This window comes from Tetranychus urticae, chromosome 3 (assembly GCF_039701765.1).
Source record: "Tetranychus urticae isolate SD_2017Ah chromosome 3, NJAU_TeUrti_SD_1.0, whole genome shotgun sequence".
In the NCBI taxonomy this organism is placed as follows: Eukaryota; Metazoa; Arthropoda; class Arachnida; order Trombidiformes; family Tetranychidae; genus Tetranychus; species Tetranychus urticae.
Window position 1 is genome coordinate 2121371 of NC_142960.1, and position 15201 is coordinate 2136571.

Sequence of the window (15201 nt, forward strand, 5' to 3'; positions counted from 1 at the left end):
ATTGTTTCGTATGATCTTTAACTGTTTTGATGTATTTGATGATTTTTTCATTGAAAATTTGATGACTGTTTGTTTTTTGCATCTTCAAGCTAAATGCTTTGATTTTCTCGTGCATTTCTTTATCGTTCAATACTTCGTCAAAAACCATGAATTTTATTTATACCATTGTTTGCGCTTTTCTTCTTTTAATTTTTTAATTGGTTAGATAAAGTGTGTTTTTTAAGAATCCTCTCCATATGTTCTAATGTTAACGCCTCTGTCCGTAAAAGTTACTGCCTTACCGCAAACCCTCTACTCTACATCTCCATCTCTGCCGTATCTTTTTTGCAAAATATACATTGACCATTTCTTTGCATTCACTTATGGACATATTTAGGCGGTTCTGGAGTAAAACCTTTAGACAGACTAACCTATCCTAACTACACTAGGTTGTAGGTCAAAACTGGTTTTTGAGTTGGTATTTCAAACTTTGAGCACCTGTGAAACAAACAAAAGGTTAGTTTTGACCATTTTTTGTTGAGAACCCACTTAGGAAGTTAAAATTCATTATTTCTCTCTGTTTTAAATATCAATCAAAACTTTATTTAAAATGACTGTAAACAACGATACCTCGAGTAAAATAACTATCAAAGTGAGACTAAGTGATGAGGATTACCAGGATATTACAATTGATTGGTCAGATGAAAGCTGTGAACATAAACAGCAAATACTCATCCGAAAGGTAATCACAATACTTCTTATTTTTTTATATTTATATATTTTCTTATAACTAATTGACAAATACTTTGCAATCATTTCAGATCGCATCTTTTATTGGATTACCAATACAATATATTAGGGTCGTCGACATTTACCCGACAACGAATCATATTTCGCTTTCCAATACAGAAAGTCATTTCCACACTCTTTACGTTACCATTCCACCTCCACGAGTGAATGAAACATTTTGGCAAAGGATTAATGATGGCGATTGTTTTTATCTGCGCTCATCTTTGTTTTTATTAGATCACGAACATCCGCTCGATTTGTATGTTGATCTTTTCTCAGCAGAACGTGAAGACATTCATCCAACCGAATGCTCTGAATTCTATTGTCAAATCAAAAACAGCAGATCTTGGTTGGATAAAAAGAAAGAAATAATTTTAAATTCGGAAATATTCCCAAAAGTCAGAGCTATAACATCTGAGGTTAGATGGACAAATGTCTGGTTCAACACTTTAGTTGATTGCAATATTTTGCAGTATTTTGGTGCATGTTGTCATCGTTATCTTACAAATACAACGAAACATAGGCGTCTTTATTTTCCGCATCGCGGTTAATAACATCAGAAAAATCATTACCATCTAACATTGACAATATCAATGATTGCCATTGGAATCATTTCTAAATTTGATCAATTTATTAGTCGACAGTTGTGGCTGACATTGTCTTAATATTTGTATACAAATAAAGAGTTTCAATAAAAATATTGAGCTTATTTAAATCGACATTTCAATAACATTGTGTTATTAACCATTTTTGCATTAAACTTTTAAACAGTGATTGTAAAACATTCTAACCTTTGAACACCTTTGATTATTCAATGTAATCACATTCACCATCAACTTCAACAGTTAGACTGTTATTTGAGGCAATACTGTTTCAATTTCGCGACAAATTTGAGATTAACTCAACTGTGAATACGCAACATTAATAATCATTCAGTTAAACAAGATAAATCAGAGGAAATTACTGATCTTTACAAACTACGATAATAGTCTTGACAAACAATATTCAAACAAATGAAAGGTATCTGAATGGTATTGAATTATAATACTTTAGATTTCATTTTCAAGCCTAACAATTGTCTACAAACAATACAAATTAATGAAAACATATAAATTATCAATTACAACATAATTTTGAAACAAAACAAAATTATTTCTTTTTTTCTTGAATCTTTGGTTGAATTGATGTTGACTTCAATAATGGTTGTAAGTTCAATCTTTCTCATAACCTATTTTTTATAAAACTGATAGAAATGAAGACAGACCTTGAATTTGTAAAGAAACGCTTACTGGAATGTTGGTAAAAATGTAAAAATGAATAATTATGAGATGGTTGATGATATTGAGATGCAAAAACTAAAAACAATAACTGAGCAAGAATATTCTGATTGTCGTATGGACATTACTATCTTTATCTTCAGCTCTTTACCATCTCTAGTCCTGATTTTTGACGAAATATGCTTCGACCCTTTCTTAACATTCACCTATGGACACGGGCGGCTCTGGAGAAACCTTTAGACAGCCTAGCCTGGCCTGACCACAGTAGGCTGTAGGTCAAAACTGATTTTTGAGCTAGTATTGAATCGTGAATCACCACCTTATTTAATGTCAATCACATGCAGTGTGAGGACTTTTCGCCTTGGTTTTCCACTCATGCAACTTTCTAAGCCCGTAATTTGAGCAATAAATAACCAAACATCTTGAATCTCTTAGTTTCGCAACAGCAAAAATTGGGAAGATAAATGAAATTTTAATTTGAAACAATTATTTCTTTTAATATACAAATTTATCTCATTGTTTCGTATGCTCTTTAACTATTTTGATGATTTTTTCATTGAAAATTTGATGACTTTTTGTGTTTTGCATCTTCAGGCTAATTAATTTGACTCTTTCATGCATTTCTTCGTCGCTCAATACTTCATCAATGGTTTTCAGGAGTTCATCTTCAGAGACTCGAAATGGATGTAGCCATTTCCCAATTTTTTTATCAACCACTCGACGAGCATTATCATGTTGATCACCAAACAGTGGCATAACAATGAAGGGTTTACCAAAATACAGAGTTTCAACAAGACTATTATTTCCTCCATGATGAATAACCATATCAACTCGTGGCATGATGGCCATTTGATTCAAATATTGTGATCCACACATATTCGCATGTAATTTTATCTTATCGTGATGAACACCAGTAGATACTATGTATTTGTGTTTTGATTTTTCAAGAAAATTAACCAATCGTGTGATAAGATTATAATTTGATGTGCCAAGTGATCCTAAGGTGAATAAAATAACTTTATCCTTAGTTTGAAAAAAAGTTGCATCGATTCCAAGAGGAGTCGCTGGATCAGAAAGACGAACTATATGATCTAAACGGAACCACTTGTCAGGAACTGGACCATATTCTGAGTAATCCAAGTCTTCTGGGTATGAATAGACACTGAGGTAAGGTGATTCGTTGAGCATAGTAAAATCAAGAAAAGTAACTTTACTGATATCTATGCCTCTACTTTGATAATAATCATAAAATTTTGATTTCTTATCTTTCAAAAGACTGTTCATATCATCTCGATATTTTTTCAGTTTCTCTGGAGCATCTGAAATTCCTAGGCCTGATGAATAAGGAGGACCATTCACTTTCCAATAGGGCAGTGTTGGACTGCACGACCACAGTAATATATATGGAATTCCCGATTTTAAAATGGCTGGAACTGTTACCCAGAAATCATAGATGATTAAATATGGTTTGATTTGTGAAATCAACTGTTCATACTGGTCATCTGTTTGCTCTAAATAGCGCAAGAATGCATCATGGATATTGACATTAAGAACCTCAAATTGCTCGATTGGCTCCATGTTATAAAGCTTTTCTTTATCCTCCATGAAATGAGAAAATCCTGATTGAGGATCCACATTTGCTTCATAACCTTCCAACGATACAGTTTTGATGGTAAAACCATGCCCTTCAACTGCTTTAGTCCAATTCGTTGGCACAATAAAAATAATTTCATGATCATATTTTATCAATTGTTTGGCTAGTCCTATGCATGAATTAACATGCCCATAGCTAGGTCATTCAAGGGTAAATTAATGAAACATAATTAGTGTATCAGCAAGCCTTAATCAATCATTGAAATACTTACGCATCCATCGGAATGAATAAAGTTTTTAACTTCATTCTGGAGAATGAGAATTACTGGAAAATAACAGATGATTCAATTTAAAATAGTAAAAATAAGTTAATTACAGTAAAACCTCGCAAAGGTTGTATGAAATAGAGCAACGCCATCTCTGGGATTTAAGCTTTTTCCCCGCTTTTACAATGTAATTATGTTAATCATGCCAAAGAGTTGCACAAACAATATCGCTAGGCGGCAGGACCGCTCACAACCTTTGCGAGTTAGCCTAATGGGTTAACTCCAACGGCGATAAGACTGCTAACTTTCATATGTTGTGTTCTGCATCTTGGGGTTAGCGTTCGAATCTCGTCGAAGTCCTTAGGTCGGGCAGACCCTCTCAAGCTTACCCAGAGCATAAGCCCTCTGGAAACCCTCTCTCCCCTACCCTGGATTCGTCAAACTAACAAATGTGTAACCAGCGCAAAAAGCTGGTGCGGTCCCTGTCGGGCCGGTCCAAAAACCGAAAATGCGAGTACAACCTTTGCGAGGTTTTACTGTATAAGTGAAACTTAATAAGTATTTTGGTTTGATTTCAATTAAAAGCAACAATCTACTGTAACTTCTCAAAGTTAGATTTCGTGAGAATAGCTAACGGTCTATTTTGCTGTCAAGTACACTTATTTTAACAAAAGATCACAATCAATAATTGAAAAACTTAACGTCATTCCAGAGCTAGAAGTTCGTATAACCACTGATGGTTATTTGGAAATTTTAAACCAATTAAACCACCTTCAGACGGAATCTCTTCGATCTGCAAAAGATTCAAGAGCTTCTTCAATTTCATTGTTTTTAACAACTAGAGAAGTTATCTTTTTTCAAAAAGAGCTCGACGAGCAGACAAAGCTATCAAATTAAACATTAAAACAATCTTAATTACTGAGAAATTTATTAAATCGCCCAAAACATGTCAAAATGAACGAAATAGCAACGAAAAAATCAAACTGCGCGCTTTGTTAGAAGTTAGGAAAAAACAAAAATATCGGATATGTTGTTGGATTATTTGTATCTCGATATTTTTGGGTAAGGGTAAACGAGAACCCGTCAGCTCACTTTTTCATCTTCAAAGTCTCAGCTAGCTGGAATGAAAGTATCAGCGCTAAGAGCTGACTCAATATTTGTTAATTAAATCAAATCTTATTTAACCTAAAATAATCTATCATAGACTGGAATCAAATAATCTAAATAAATCCAGACTATATTTAACTAATAAGAATTGATTTAATTAACAAATAATGAGCCAGCTCTTAGCGCTGATACTTTCATTCCAGCTAGCTGAGACTTTGAAGATGAAAAAGTGAGCTGACGGGTTCTCGTTTACCCTTACCTATTTTTGTTTATTTGTACACTTTTTATCAATCTTAAAATAATTTGTTAAATTATATTTGTTAAATTATTTAATTATGGTACAATATTCAATTTTGTTGCCGACATACAATGAAAAGGAAAATCTTCCGCTGATCATTTGGTTAATTGTAAAATACATGGATGCTGAGTAAGTTTACATCATTTTTAAATGTTGTCATGTTGTCAAATTATCAAGTTGTCCAGTAGTTTTTGTTTTCCCAATGTTAATCTTATTTATTTAATTTTATCTATTGTATCTTTTTTAGAGATCATTCATATGAAATAATTATAATTGACGATGGATCACCGGATGGTACCCTTGAAGTTGCTCAACAATTACAAGAAATTTATGGAGATGACAAGATTGTATTGAGACCCAGGGAACGCAAACTTGGTTTGGGAACTGCATATATTCATGGATTGAAACATTCAAAAGGCAATTTTATTGTAATTATGGATGCTGATCTATCCCACCATCCCAAATTTATTCCTCAATTTATTAAAAAACAGAAAGAAGGTGATTATGACATTGTTACTGGTTCTCGTTATGAAGGCGACGGCGGTGTTTATGGATGGGACTTTAAAAGAAAATTTATATCTACAGCCGCTAATTATTTGACGCAAATTTTATTAATGCCCGGAGTAAGTGATATAACTGGAAGTTTTCGTCTTTATAAAAGAAACGTGTTGAAATCATTAGTCGACGATTGTAAATCCAAAGGCTACGTGTTTCAGATGGAAATGATAGTGAAAGCAAGACAAAAAGGATATAAACTAGCCTCTGTGCCAATCTCTTTTGTTGATAGATTTTATGGTGAATCGAAATTGGGTGCTAATGAAATTGTACAATTTGCTACAGGTTTGATTACTTTATTTTTATCAACTCAACTATGTTAATTTATAATGACCAATTTTTTAAATCAAGAGTAAATGTATATAGCATAGTTATTCAACTGATGCTATCAATGATATTGATTTGAATAAACAATTCCATCAGTCAATGCACATCGAAGATTTGTTATTTTTTGCTTGATATGTTTTCACCAGAGCGAAGTAGTTAATTGTTGTGTTACTTAAAACTATAAGTCTCACAATGGGTGATAATAAACAACAGAGCTACAAAACCGTCAATTAATCCAACTCTATTCCAACGATTAAAATTCATTCACCGATCCATGTTTACAACCTTTGACTGCTCGTTGAGCTATTTTTGAAAATAAAGGTAACTTATCCAGTTGTTAGAGTGAGAAAGTCTCCCTTCGAAAATCTTAGAATGGAAAAATGAAACTTCTTGAATTTAACTGAACGGGTTGTAAACTAGAAATGGTTATCACAACCTTGATCAAATCCCGAGTTACGCAAATAACTTGTCTCTTGATCTTGTTCATTCACTTTCTAGCTCTTACCGCGTCAACATCAAACCGACTATTAAAGAGTTTAAATTCGTTCTCCCTTTTTTTATTTACTTCAATCGTATTAAGTTTCTCAGTTAATCAAACGTTATTTTAAATCATGTGCAAAAAGACGGACTTGAAAGAAAAGGCCAAAACTAAATATCAACTATTGGTTGATGAAGCCTCTTACCTACCAGCTGTTTGTGACACATTTGACCCAACCAAACCACCAGATTGGTACGACAAGGATAAGCTCGCCCAATCTCAACAAACATGTATGAAATACTTTTACAGGTAAGTCAATAATCATACCATAATTAATTACTGATTGATCATTAGTAAAGTCTTTGGTCTTAAGGTCCTGTGAAAAAGTATCAAAAAGAGCCAAATCAGTGAAGGTTAACTTGTTAACCTAGAACAATGAGAAACAACTATTTCTGAATTTTATGTCAACTTTGACTTAAAAATAGCATGCTAGTGAGTAATCTCATCAGATTTCAAATCCGATTGTAATCTGACTGATGTCATGAGATTAAAAAATTTCCCGATAAAAACAATAAGTTTGTAAACATGGTTTCCGTACTTGATCTCGTGCATCTCATGGTTCACTTACGGTGTTTTTGTTTTTGTTATTAAGAAATTTCAGTCAAATTCAGTAATCTTTATCTTGATTCAGCTTATATGATCTTCAACACCTTATTTACTCAGGAAAGTTGTAAGCCACTTGAACAAATAATCCAATCAATAATTAATCTTGTAACTGGGAAGTTGATGTTCATTTAATATTACACTTGTACTTTTTACTGATTGGGTTTGACTGCAGTAAGGTTTAAATTGGAGTTTGATTTCTTGACATTCAAGGATTTATTTTTTATCAATTTTTCTCGAATTCATTCAACCATGTAAATTTTTAATAACTATTGCAGCGTTAAAATTAATGAATTAATATTCATCAGTCATTTTATCATTTATGGACGATAGCTAATCATCACCAACATCTTAACCAAAGTAAAAAATTTCAAGATGATTTGATAGCAATAAAATGAAATTAAATAACTACAATTTACTTTTTATTAAACATTTTACGATCACAAGTAAACTAAACAGAGTTGGTTATTGCTCATTTTGCCTTGATAATCAGGAAAAGATTTACTTTAAATGATTTTCCCCAAGAAAGTTGTCTTTCACTTACATCAATCAGTGTAGCCATTTACAATATATCCAGACTAATCACAGATGAATATACCTTTAATCATTATAATATATGTCATGGATTAGTAAATCATAATTATTCATAAACTTTTATTCATCCTGCAGCTCATTCGTTTCCATTTTGATGGGAAATCTTTTGGCATTCCAAGGTTCATCATTTTTAAAGCCGGTGTTGACCACTGGAAACCATGAAACCATTGCTAAAATTTATCGCCGTTATTTAGCAACAGCTGTTCATATGCAAAAATGGTTTACGAGCGATCCTTTTGTACCAGACAGTCCAGCCTACAAGTCATTCAGCCAAGTCCGCCAAATGCACATAAAACTGTGCCTTTCAATGAATAAACAGATGGAAAAGGAAGTTGGTGTCCATAAACTTCACAGTTCCCTTTATGATATAATCTTGTCTGAATTTCCTTTTGTTGGACTCTTCGTTAATTATCCAGAAGCTTGTGGAGCTCATGGTATTACTCGAGAAGAATTGGAACAAGTATTGTACACTTGGAGAGTCTTTGGGTATGCTCTTGGAGTTGATGACAAGTACAACGTTTGTGATGGATCATTGGAAGATTTTCGAGAATTGTACAAACAATTTGAGGAACAATATTTCGTTCCAATTCTTTCTAAAGTTCCAGATGGTCTACCAATTGGCTGGGCAGTATCAAAAGGCTATATAACTGCTCTTAAAGAGATTAATGCTTCATTGAACTTTAATGTATCTGTTCACTTCTGGTTTGACATTATTGGAGTTCCAGTTTCCATTCCTTTGAATTTTTATGAATGGATACTTCTTAAAATCAACAATTTTGTCACATATTATATGTTACGCTCGAGATTTTTTTACACCTTGGTAAATAAATTTGTCATGGCACAGACTGAAAAGCACAAGAAACGCAGGGAAATAGTCACTCGTGATCTGGAAAGACGGTATAATGATATTAAATTTGAACCTGATTGCCCTAGGAATGAAGATCCAGACTATCCATCGGACCTTGACTGATTTCGAAGCCGAATAGCAATTTGTTATAAAACATGATAATGTCGTCGACATGTAAATTCATCAATTGTTTATTATAAACTATCCAATCTGCCATCTATTTCATAAGCTTCGAGTTTTAATTTTTATTATTTAGTAAAGTGAAATTGGCAAATTGATTTTTTTATTTAACCTGTTATACCGTAATTATCATTATTAAATTTTCAATTTTCAATGATCTACCTTATACATTGCTTATGTAGGTGAAATAAATTTAAGTATTGACGTTAAGGCTTGAAAATGCAAAAGTTTTATAAGAATAATGAATACTTTTACAAAGTATGGGAAATTTTGAAAATAATAGTTCGAACAAAAATTGATGAATAAAATGAAGACGATACATTTTGAGATTTTGAAATTGATGAAAAATAGTACAATAGACATAAGAATTTTATTTCAAGCAGCTATCTAGAGAAACTTGATCCATAGGTTGAAGACAATCTGGCTCCCAGAGTCTGATCATTTCTAGAACTTTGTTCAAATTTTCGAGCCAACCATCTCTTTCTTTGCGAATGTCTGCAGCCATTAAATGCTCCATAGGGGTTAAAGAATTATTTTGCTTTTCGAGAGTTACGAATGAAAATGCATTCGGTCTCATGCTTACATCTGCAGTGGCTTTGCTAATTTTTAGATTGACACAGTGTTTCAAATTTATCACACCCAACGGTTGTTTGTCTCCTTCATCTTCAGAAAATCTCCAAAAATAGATAGATGGACCATTTAGAACGCACCATCGACGATTCCAAACAGGATAGTCTCCTGATGTCTCATGGAAATTCAAATAGCTAGAAAATTTAAAGTTGTATTCACCTCCAATCACCAAATCAACCATAATTTGATCTTCTAAAGGTGATTCATACATAAATTCTTCCAACGAAAAACGACTCTTCATGATGTTATCACGAGTGAAATCGACATATCCCATTTTTTTGAAATTACATTTAATTTTCTCACTTTTAGGAGATGCTTTCAACGCTGGTGAATGTGTATATTTAACTTTTGATTTGTTTTTAGGAGTAAGACGAATATTTTTTTTATCCTGATTTCTTTTTCCTTTAGGTAAAGCCAGAGCATAAACGGTCAGACGAATGCGAAAATCCTTCCTTAAGTGATCAAATTCTGCTTTATTCGTGAAGTTGAGAGATGCTTCTTGTATAGCATGGCTGGAAGATAGAGCGTCAGTTGCAATTACTTTCTCACCACAAGTAAAAAGGCATATAAAATGATATTCACATAAATCTATCAAAGAGAAATATATTAATTTGTTATTTACGATCATGAATAATTCCTAATAAAACATTCCAAAATTTTTATTAGAAAAAAACGAAAGAAAATGAACTTACCGAGGCCGCTAGCTTGAGAAACAAAAAAGTTTCCTTTGACTAAAAGCATTAGTTTGTTGAAAGTAACTTTACCAACTGGATCTTCTGTGATATCGAAATTTTCCTCCTTTTTTAATCGATACAACTCATCAACGCAGGCATTTTTTCTGACCACTGAGAAAAATTAAGATCGTTAGAAGATATTATCTAAGAAATAATATTTACTTACTGTTAATAAGAAGAATTTTCTCAGCTTCGATGCGCTCTGAAATGTTTTTGGTTTGAACACAAAGATCCAATGCACGAAAACTTTGATAAATGATTTTATTATATTTATCCGCTTCCACTGCAAGGTCATCAATCTTTTTTAATTTCTCCTCACGATACTTTTCAACAAGATCTAGTTTGAGAGCTTCAGTTTCCAAGTCGGTGATAAGCTCATCTTCATCATCGGCAGATCTTTTGAGTGTCTTTTGAATCTTCTGTTCTCTACGATACATGCTTAGAGTCCTCAAAGGAGTGGTTGTTTGTGAGGATTTGGGTTTCACAGGGTCATTTTGAACATTCTTTTTAGGAGATGGATGATGATGATGTACAGTAGGCTGATTGAAGCTTTTAATGGGTGAGATGATGCTTTTTGAAGGTTCATCGGTTTTTTTTGAACAGGTTTTATAAACGAAATCGTCGAACCGAGGGAGTTCTGGATATATTTTTGTTGACTGACTGATCACAGTGTTGTTTTCATCAACACTCGAAAGAAGAGATGAAGCATTGCTGCCGATTGAGTCGTTGGGATCACTTTCCTGAGGGCAATTTCGCTCTTGAAGATCGAAATTTTTGTCACTGAATGATGAATTTTTCTCATCGGTTTCAGAAGAATAATTAAGATTGTTTTTATAATCCTGGTTGCAGTTTTCCTCATCGGTTGATGATATATCTGCTTCATTCAAACTAATAGAATCGTTGGAATATGTTTCTACATGTTCGACATTCTTATCTTCAGACAGGATATCTTTCTCTTTGTAAATATTTAAATCGCTGAGATCATCTTCAGACGGAAGCTCTTCGATTTCTTTAAAAGCTGCAAGAGCCTCCTCAATGTCATTGTTTCTGGTTATGTCAACAACTGGACGAGTTGCCTTTTTTTCAAAAAGAGCTCGACGAGCAGCTAAAGGTAATAAACAGGGATCGGTTGAATCAATCTTATTCGTTGGAATGGAGTTTGATGAATTGGCGGTAATGTAGTCGTTTTGCTTAATGTCACTCATTGTGAGGCTCTTAATTTGAAATAAAACACAAAATAACAGAGAAACACTTGTTCTGTATAAACTCCTGCCTTTGACACAATCAAATTTATTCAGGTATCATTCAACTAGATCTGATCTTTATTTGAAACATAATCTAAAATAGCCAGTAACAATGCAACTAAAACAACAACAAAATTTGAATTTGTCAGCCTTTTCAGACAAGTATCCGATATTTTTTAGATCCGTATCGCACTTTTTTACTTAATAATTCAGCAAATATGCGATACATCGGTGTGAGAAATCAAGTATCGATTTTCTCTACTGTTATAATAAAGTGTTATTTACTGCAGCTAAATTAACAGTAACTATTAACATCCGTTGACTTAAACATCTCCTGATTTAGATAAAAGCTGATCGAATTTCGAAAGATAAATTATTAAAAAGAATGAAAAAATCTAGGGATGACATTTTCAATTTTCAACGATCTACATTATAAGATCGTTTCCCTAGTTAAAATAAATTTAAGCATTGAAGTTAAGTCATGAAAATTCAAAAGTTTATACGAATACACGAATATGTAAGGAATACATTTTAGAGCGTAGATTTACAAAGCATAAAAAATTTTGCATATAATAATTCGAACAAAAATTCTTCAATTAATCAAAATGGAATAATAAACGATAGATTTTGTAAGTTGCGATTTTCGTTTTAAAATTAATGAAAAGTAATGAAATTAACATACGAAGTTCATTTCAAGAGTCTATCCAAAGAAGCTTGATCCATGGGCTGAAGACAATCTGGCTCCCAGAGTCTGATCATTTCTAAAGCTTTGTTCAAATTTTCGAGCCAACCATCTCTTTCTTTACGAATGTCTGCAGCCATTAAATGTTTCGTAGGAATAAAAGAATTATTTTGTCTTTCAAGAGTGAGAAAAGAAAAAGAATTCGGTCTCATGCTTATATCTGCAGTGGCTTTGCTGATTCTTGGATTGACACAATGTTTCAAATTTATCACACCCATTGGTTGTTTGTCTCCTTCATCCTCCGAAAATCGCCAAAAATAGATAGATGAGCCATTTAGGACGCACCATCGACGGTTCCAAACAGGATAGTCTCCTGATGTCTCATGGAAATTCAAATAGCTAGAAAACTTAATGTTATACTGGCCTCTAATCACCAGATCAACCATAATTTGATCTTCTAAAGGTGATTCATACATAAAGTTTTCCAATGAAAAACGACTTCTCATGATGTTATCACGAGTGAAATCGACCTGTCCCATTTTTTTGAAATTACATTTAATTTTCTCACTTTTAGGTGATGCTTTCAACGCTGGTGAATGTGTATATTTAACTTTAGATTTGTGTTTCGGAGTCAGGCGAATATTTTTTTTATCATGATTTCTTTTTCCCTTAGGTAAAGCCAAAGCATAAACGGTCAGACGAATGCGAAAATCTTTCCTTAATTTATCGAATTCTATCTTATTCTTGAAACTGAGAGATGCTTCTTGTATAGTATGGGTGGAAGATAGAGCGTCAGTTGAAAAAACTTTCTCACCACAAGTGAAAAGACAAATAAAGTGATATTCACATAGATCTGTTGAAGATAAACATCGCAATTTTGTTATTTACAAATATAAATGATTCCAAGAAAGATAAAACTTTAACTTACCGGTTCCACTGACTTGAGAAACAAAAAAGTTTCCTTTGACTAAAAGCATGAGTTTGTTGAAAGTTACTGTTCCAATTGGATCGTCTGTGATATCGAAATTTTCTTCCTTCTGTAATCTATACAGCTCATCAACACAGGCATTTTTTTTAACCACTGAAAAAAATTAGGATTAAAAGAAGATTAAAATAAGAAGATATAAAAGAAATAATATTTACTTACTGTTGGTAAGAAGAATTTTCTCAGCTTCGATGCGCTCTGAAATGTTCTTGATTTGAACACAGTGATCCAATGCACGAAAACTTTGATAAATGATTTTGTTCAATTTATCCGCTTCGATTCTAAGGTTTTCAATCTTTTTAGATTTCTCTTCATGATACTTTTTCAGAAGATCACGTTTGAGAGCTTCATTTTCTAAGTCGGTGGTTATCTCATCTTCATCATCGGCAGGTTTTGTGAGTGTTTGCTGAATCTTCTGTTCTCTTCGATACATGCTTAGAGTCCTCAAAGGAGTGGTTGCTTGGGATGATTTGGGTTTCACAGGGTCATTTTGAACATTCTTTTTAGGAGATACCACTACTGTAGGATAATCGCAGATTTTGATGGGCGAGATGATACTTTTCAAAGGTTCTTCAACTTTTTCCGAACAGGTTTTATAAACTATTTCGTCGAACTGAGGTAGTTCTGGGTATATTTTTGTTGACTGACTTATAACAGTGTTGTTTTCATCAACACTCGAAAGAAGAGATGATGTATCGCTGCCGATTGAACCGTTGGCATCACTTTCTTGAGGGCAATTTCGCTCTTGAAGATCGAAATTTTTGTCACTGAATGATGAATTTTTCTCATCGGTTTCAGAAGAATAATTAAGATTGTTTTTATAATCCTGGTTGCAGTTTTCCTCATCGGTTGATGATATATCTGCTTTATTCAAAATAATAGAATCATTGGAATATGTTTCTACATGTTCGACATTCTTATCTTCAGACAGGATATCTTTCTCTTTGTAAATATTTAAATCGCTGAGATCATCTTCAGAAGTCTCTGCATGATTAACATTCTCATGCTCAGGCAGGTTATCTTTCTCTTTAGTGATATTCAAAACACTGATATCAGCTTTCGATCGATTCTTTTCAATTTCTTTAAAGGCTGCAAGAGCTTCTTTACTGTCAATGTTTCTAGAAGTTGAACCGATAGTTGAACTCATGGGAGGTTCAATAGTCAAATTCATTTGCTCAAGAAACTTATTTCTTTCTCTTGTTCTTTGGATGAGACCCTGTAGATCTTCTTCAATGTTATTGTTTCTAATAGTTGAACCGATTGGAGATTTACTGGCCAAATCATTTTGCTCGAGAAACTCATTTCTTTCTTTTGTTGTTTGAGTGAAACCCTGTAGATCTACTTCAATGTTACTGTTTCTTATATTCGAACCGATAGATGAACCGATGGGAATTTCACTAGCCAAATAATTTTGCTCGAGAAAATCATTTCTGTCTTTTGTTCTTTGGGTGAGATCCTGTAAATTTTCTTCGATGTCATTGTTTCTTTTAGTCGAACCAATAGATGAACCGATAGATGAACCGATGGGAGTTTCACTAGCCAAATTATTTTGGTCGAGAAACTTATTTCTTTCTTTTGTTTTTTGGTTGAGACCATGAAGAACTGTTTCAATGTTATTGTTTTTAACAGCTGGGCGAGTAAAATTTTTTTCAAAAAGAGCTCGACGAGCAGCCAAAGGTAATAAACAGGGATCGGTTGAATCAATTTTATCCGTTGGAGCAGAGTTGGAAGATTTGGCGGTAATGTAGTTTTTTTGTCTATAACCACTCATTGTGAGGCTTTAACTATTAAAAAAACACCAATCTACAAAGAAACACTTGCTCAGAAATAAACTTTTGCCTGCGACACAAATAAATTTATTCAGATAACATTTAACTTGATCTGATCTTTAGTTAAACACAGAATCCGAAATGACCAGTAACAATGCAACTAAAACAACAACAACAAAGTTTGAAATTTTGAATTTGTCAGCT

At 33.1% G+C, this 15201-nt stretch overlaps 6 protein-coding genes across 6 annotated transcripts; 3 read left to right on the forward strand and 3 right to left on the reverse strand.

The window, feature by feature from the left end:
- The first annotated feature begins 519 nt into the window (after nt 1-519).
- Nucleotides 520-1558, forward strand: LOC107365769 (uncharacterized). The gene is made up of 2 exons (XM_015933338.3): nt 520-721; nt 801-1558. Exons 1-2 carry the CDS (start codon nt 590-592, stop codon nt 1317-1319), a joined length of 651 nt encoding a protein of 216 aa, XP_015788824.1. The 5' UTR covers nt 520-589; the 3' UTR covers nt 1320-1558.
- A 1000-nt stretch (nt 1559-2558) lies between these two features.
- Nucleotides 2559-3945, reverse strand: LOC107365762 (uncharacterized UDP-glucosyltransferase YjiC-like). Its single transcript, NM_001323142.1, has 2 exons — nt 3911-3945; nt 2559-3834 (listed from the first exon to the last, which is right to left on the reverse strand). Exons 1-2 carry the CDS (start codon nt 3943-3945, stop codon nt 2559-2561), a joined length of 1311 nt encoding a protein of 436 aa, NP_001310071.1.
- Nucleotides 3946-5273: 1328 nt separating this feature from the next.
- On the forward strand, nt 5274-6295 carry Dpm1 (Dolichyl-phosphate mannosyltransferase subunit 1). The gene is made up of 2 exons (XM_015933336.2): nt 5274-5438; nt 5557-6295. The coding sequence occupies exons 1-2, from the start codon at nt 5347-5349 to the stop codon at nt 6185-6187; spliced, it is 723 nt and encodes a 240-aa protein (XP_015788822.1). The 5' UTR covers nt 5274-5346; the 3' UTR covers nt 6188-6295.
- Nucleotides 6296-6686: 391 nt separating this feature from the next.
- LOC107365764 (uncharacterized) lies at nt 6687-9163 on the forward strand. Its single transcript, XM_015933332.3, has 2 exons — nt 6687-6978; nt 8002-9163. The coding sequence occupies exons 1-2, from the start codon at nt 6803-6805 to the stop codon at nt 8894-8896; spliced, it is 1071 nt and encodes a 356-aa protein (XP_015788818.1). The 5' UTR covers nt 6687-6802; the 3' UTR covers nt 8897-9163.
- LOC107365755 (anillin) lies at nt 9160-11667 on the reverse strand. The gene is made up of 3 exons (XM_015933311.3): nt 10484-11667; nt 10276-10428; nt 9160-10171 (listed from the first exon to the last, which is right to left on the reverse strand). Exons 1-3 carry the CDS (start codon nt 11520-11522, stop codon nt 9324-9326), a joined length of 2040 nt encoding a protein of 679 aa, XP_015788797.3. The 5' UTR covers nt 11523-11667; the 3' UTR covers nt 9160-9323.
- Nucleotides 11668-12035: 368 nt separating this feature from the next.
- LOC107365754 (uncharacterized) lies at nt 12036-15160 on the reverse strand. Its single transcript, XM_015933310.3, has 3 exons — nt 13391-15160; nt 13172-13324; nt 12036-13096 (listed from the first exon to the last, which is right to left on the reverse strand). The coding sequence occupies exons 1-3, from the start codon at nt 14997-14999 to the stop codon at nt 12249-12251; spliced, it is 2610 nt and encodes an 869-aa protein (XP_015788796.1). The 5' UTR covers nt 15000-15160; the 3' UTR covers nt 12036-12248.
- Between the last annotated feature and the right edge of the window lie 41 nt (nt 15161-15201).

Excerpts from the sequence above, each read along its gene's own strand:
- LOC107365769 (XM_015933338.3), top strand. The coding sequence starts at position 590 with ATGACTGTAAACAACGATACCTCGAGTAAAATAACTATCAAAGTGAGA. Across the intron at positions 722-800 it reads AGCAAATACTCATCCGAAAG|ATCGCATCTTTTATTGGATT; the intron begins GTAATCACAATA and ends CAATCATTTCAG.
- LOC107365762 (NM_001323142.1), bottom strand. The coding sequence starts at position 3,945 with ATGAAGTTAAAAACTTTATTCATTCCGATGGATGC. Across the intron at positions 3,835-3,910 it reads TTATTCATTCCGATGGATGC|CTATGGGCATGTTAATTCAT; the intron begins GTAAGTATTTCA and ends TGAATGACCTAG.
- Dpm1 (XM_015933336.2), top strand. The coding sequence starts at position 5,347 with ATGGTACAATATTCAATTTTGTTGCCGACATACAATGAAAAGGAAAAT. Across the intron at positions 5,439-5,556 it reads GTAAAATACATGGATGCTGA|AGATCATTCATATGAAATAA; the intron begins GTAAGTTTACAT and ends TATCTTTTTTAG.
- LOC107365764 (XM_015933332.3), top strand. The coding sequence starts at position 6,803 with ATGTGCAAAAAGACGGACTTGAAAGAAAAGGCCAAAACTAAATATCAA. Across the intron at positions 6,979-8,001 it reads TGTATGAAATACTTTTACAG|CTCATTCGTTTCCATTTTGA; the intron begins GTAAGTCAATAA and ends TTCATCCTGCAG.
- LOC107365755 (XM_015933311.3), bottom strand. The coding sequence starts at position 11,522 with ATGAGTGACATTAAGCAAAACGACTACATTACCGCCAATTCATCAAAC. Across the intron at positions 10,429-10,483 it reads GAAAATTCTTCTTATTAACA|TGGTCAGAAAAAATGCCTGC; the intron begins GTAAGTAAATAT and ends AATTTTTCTCAG. Across the intron at positions 10,172-10,275 it reads TTCTCAAGCTAGCGGCCTCG|ATTTATGTGAATATCATTTT; the intron begins GTAAGTTCATTT and ends TCTCTTTGATAG.
- LOC107365754 (XM_015933310.3), bottom strand. The coding sequence starts at position 14,999 with ATGAGTGGTTATAGACAAAAAAACTACATTACCGCCAAATCTTCCAAC. Across the intron at positions 13,325-13,390 it reads GAAAATTCTTCTTACCAACA|TGGTTAAAAAAAATGCCTGT; the intron begins GTAAGTAAATAT and ends AATTTTTTTCAG. Across the intron at positions 13,097-13,171 it reads TTCTCAAGTCAGTGGAACCG|ATCTATGTGAATATCACTTT; the intron begins GTAAGTTAAAGT and ends TATCTTCAACAG.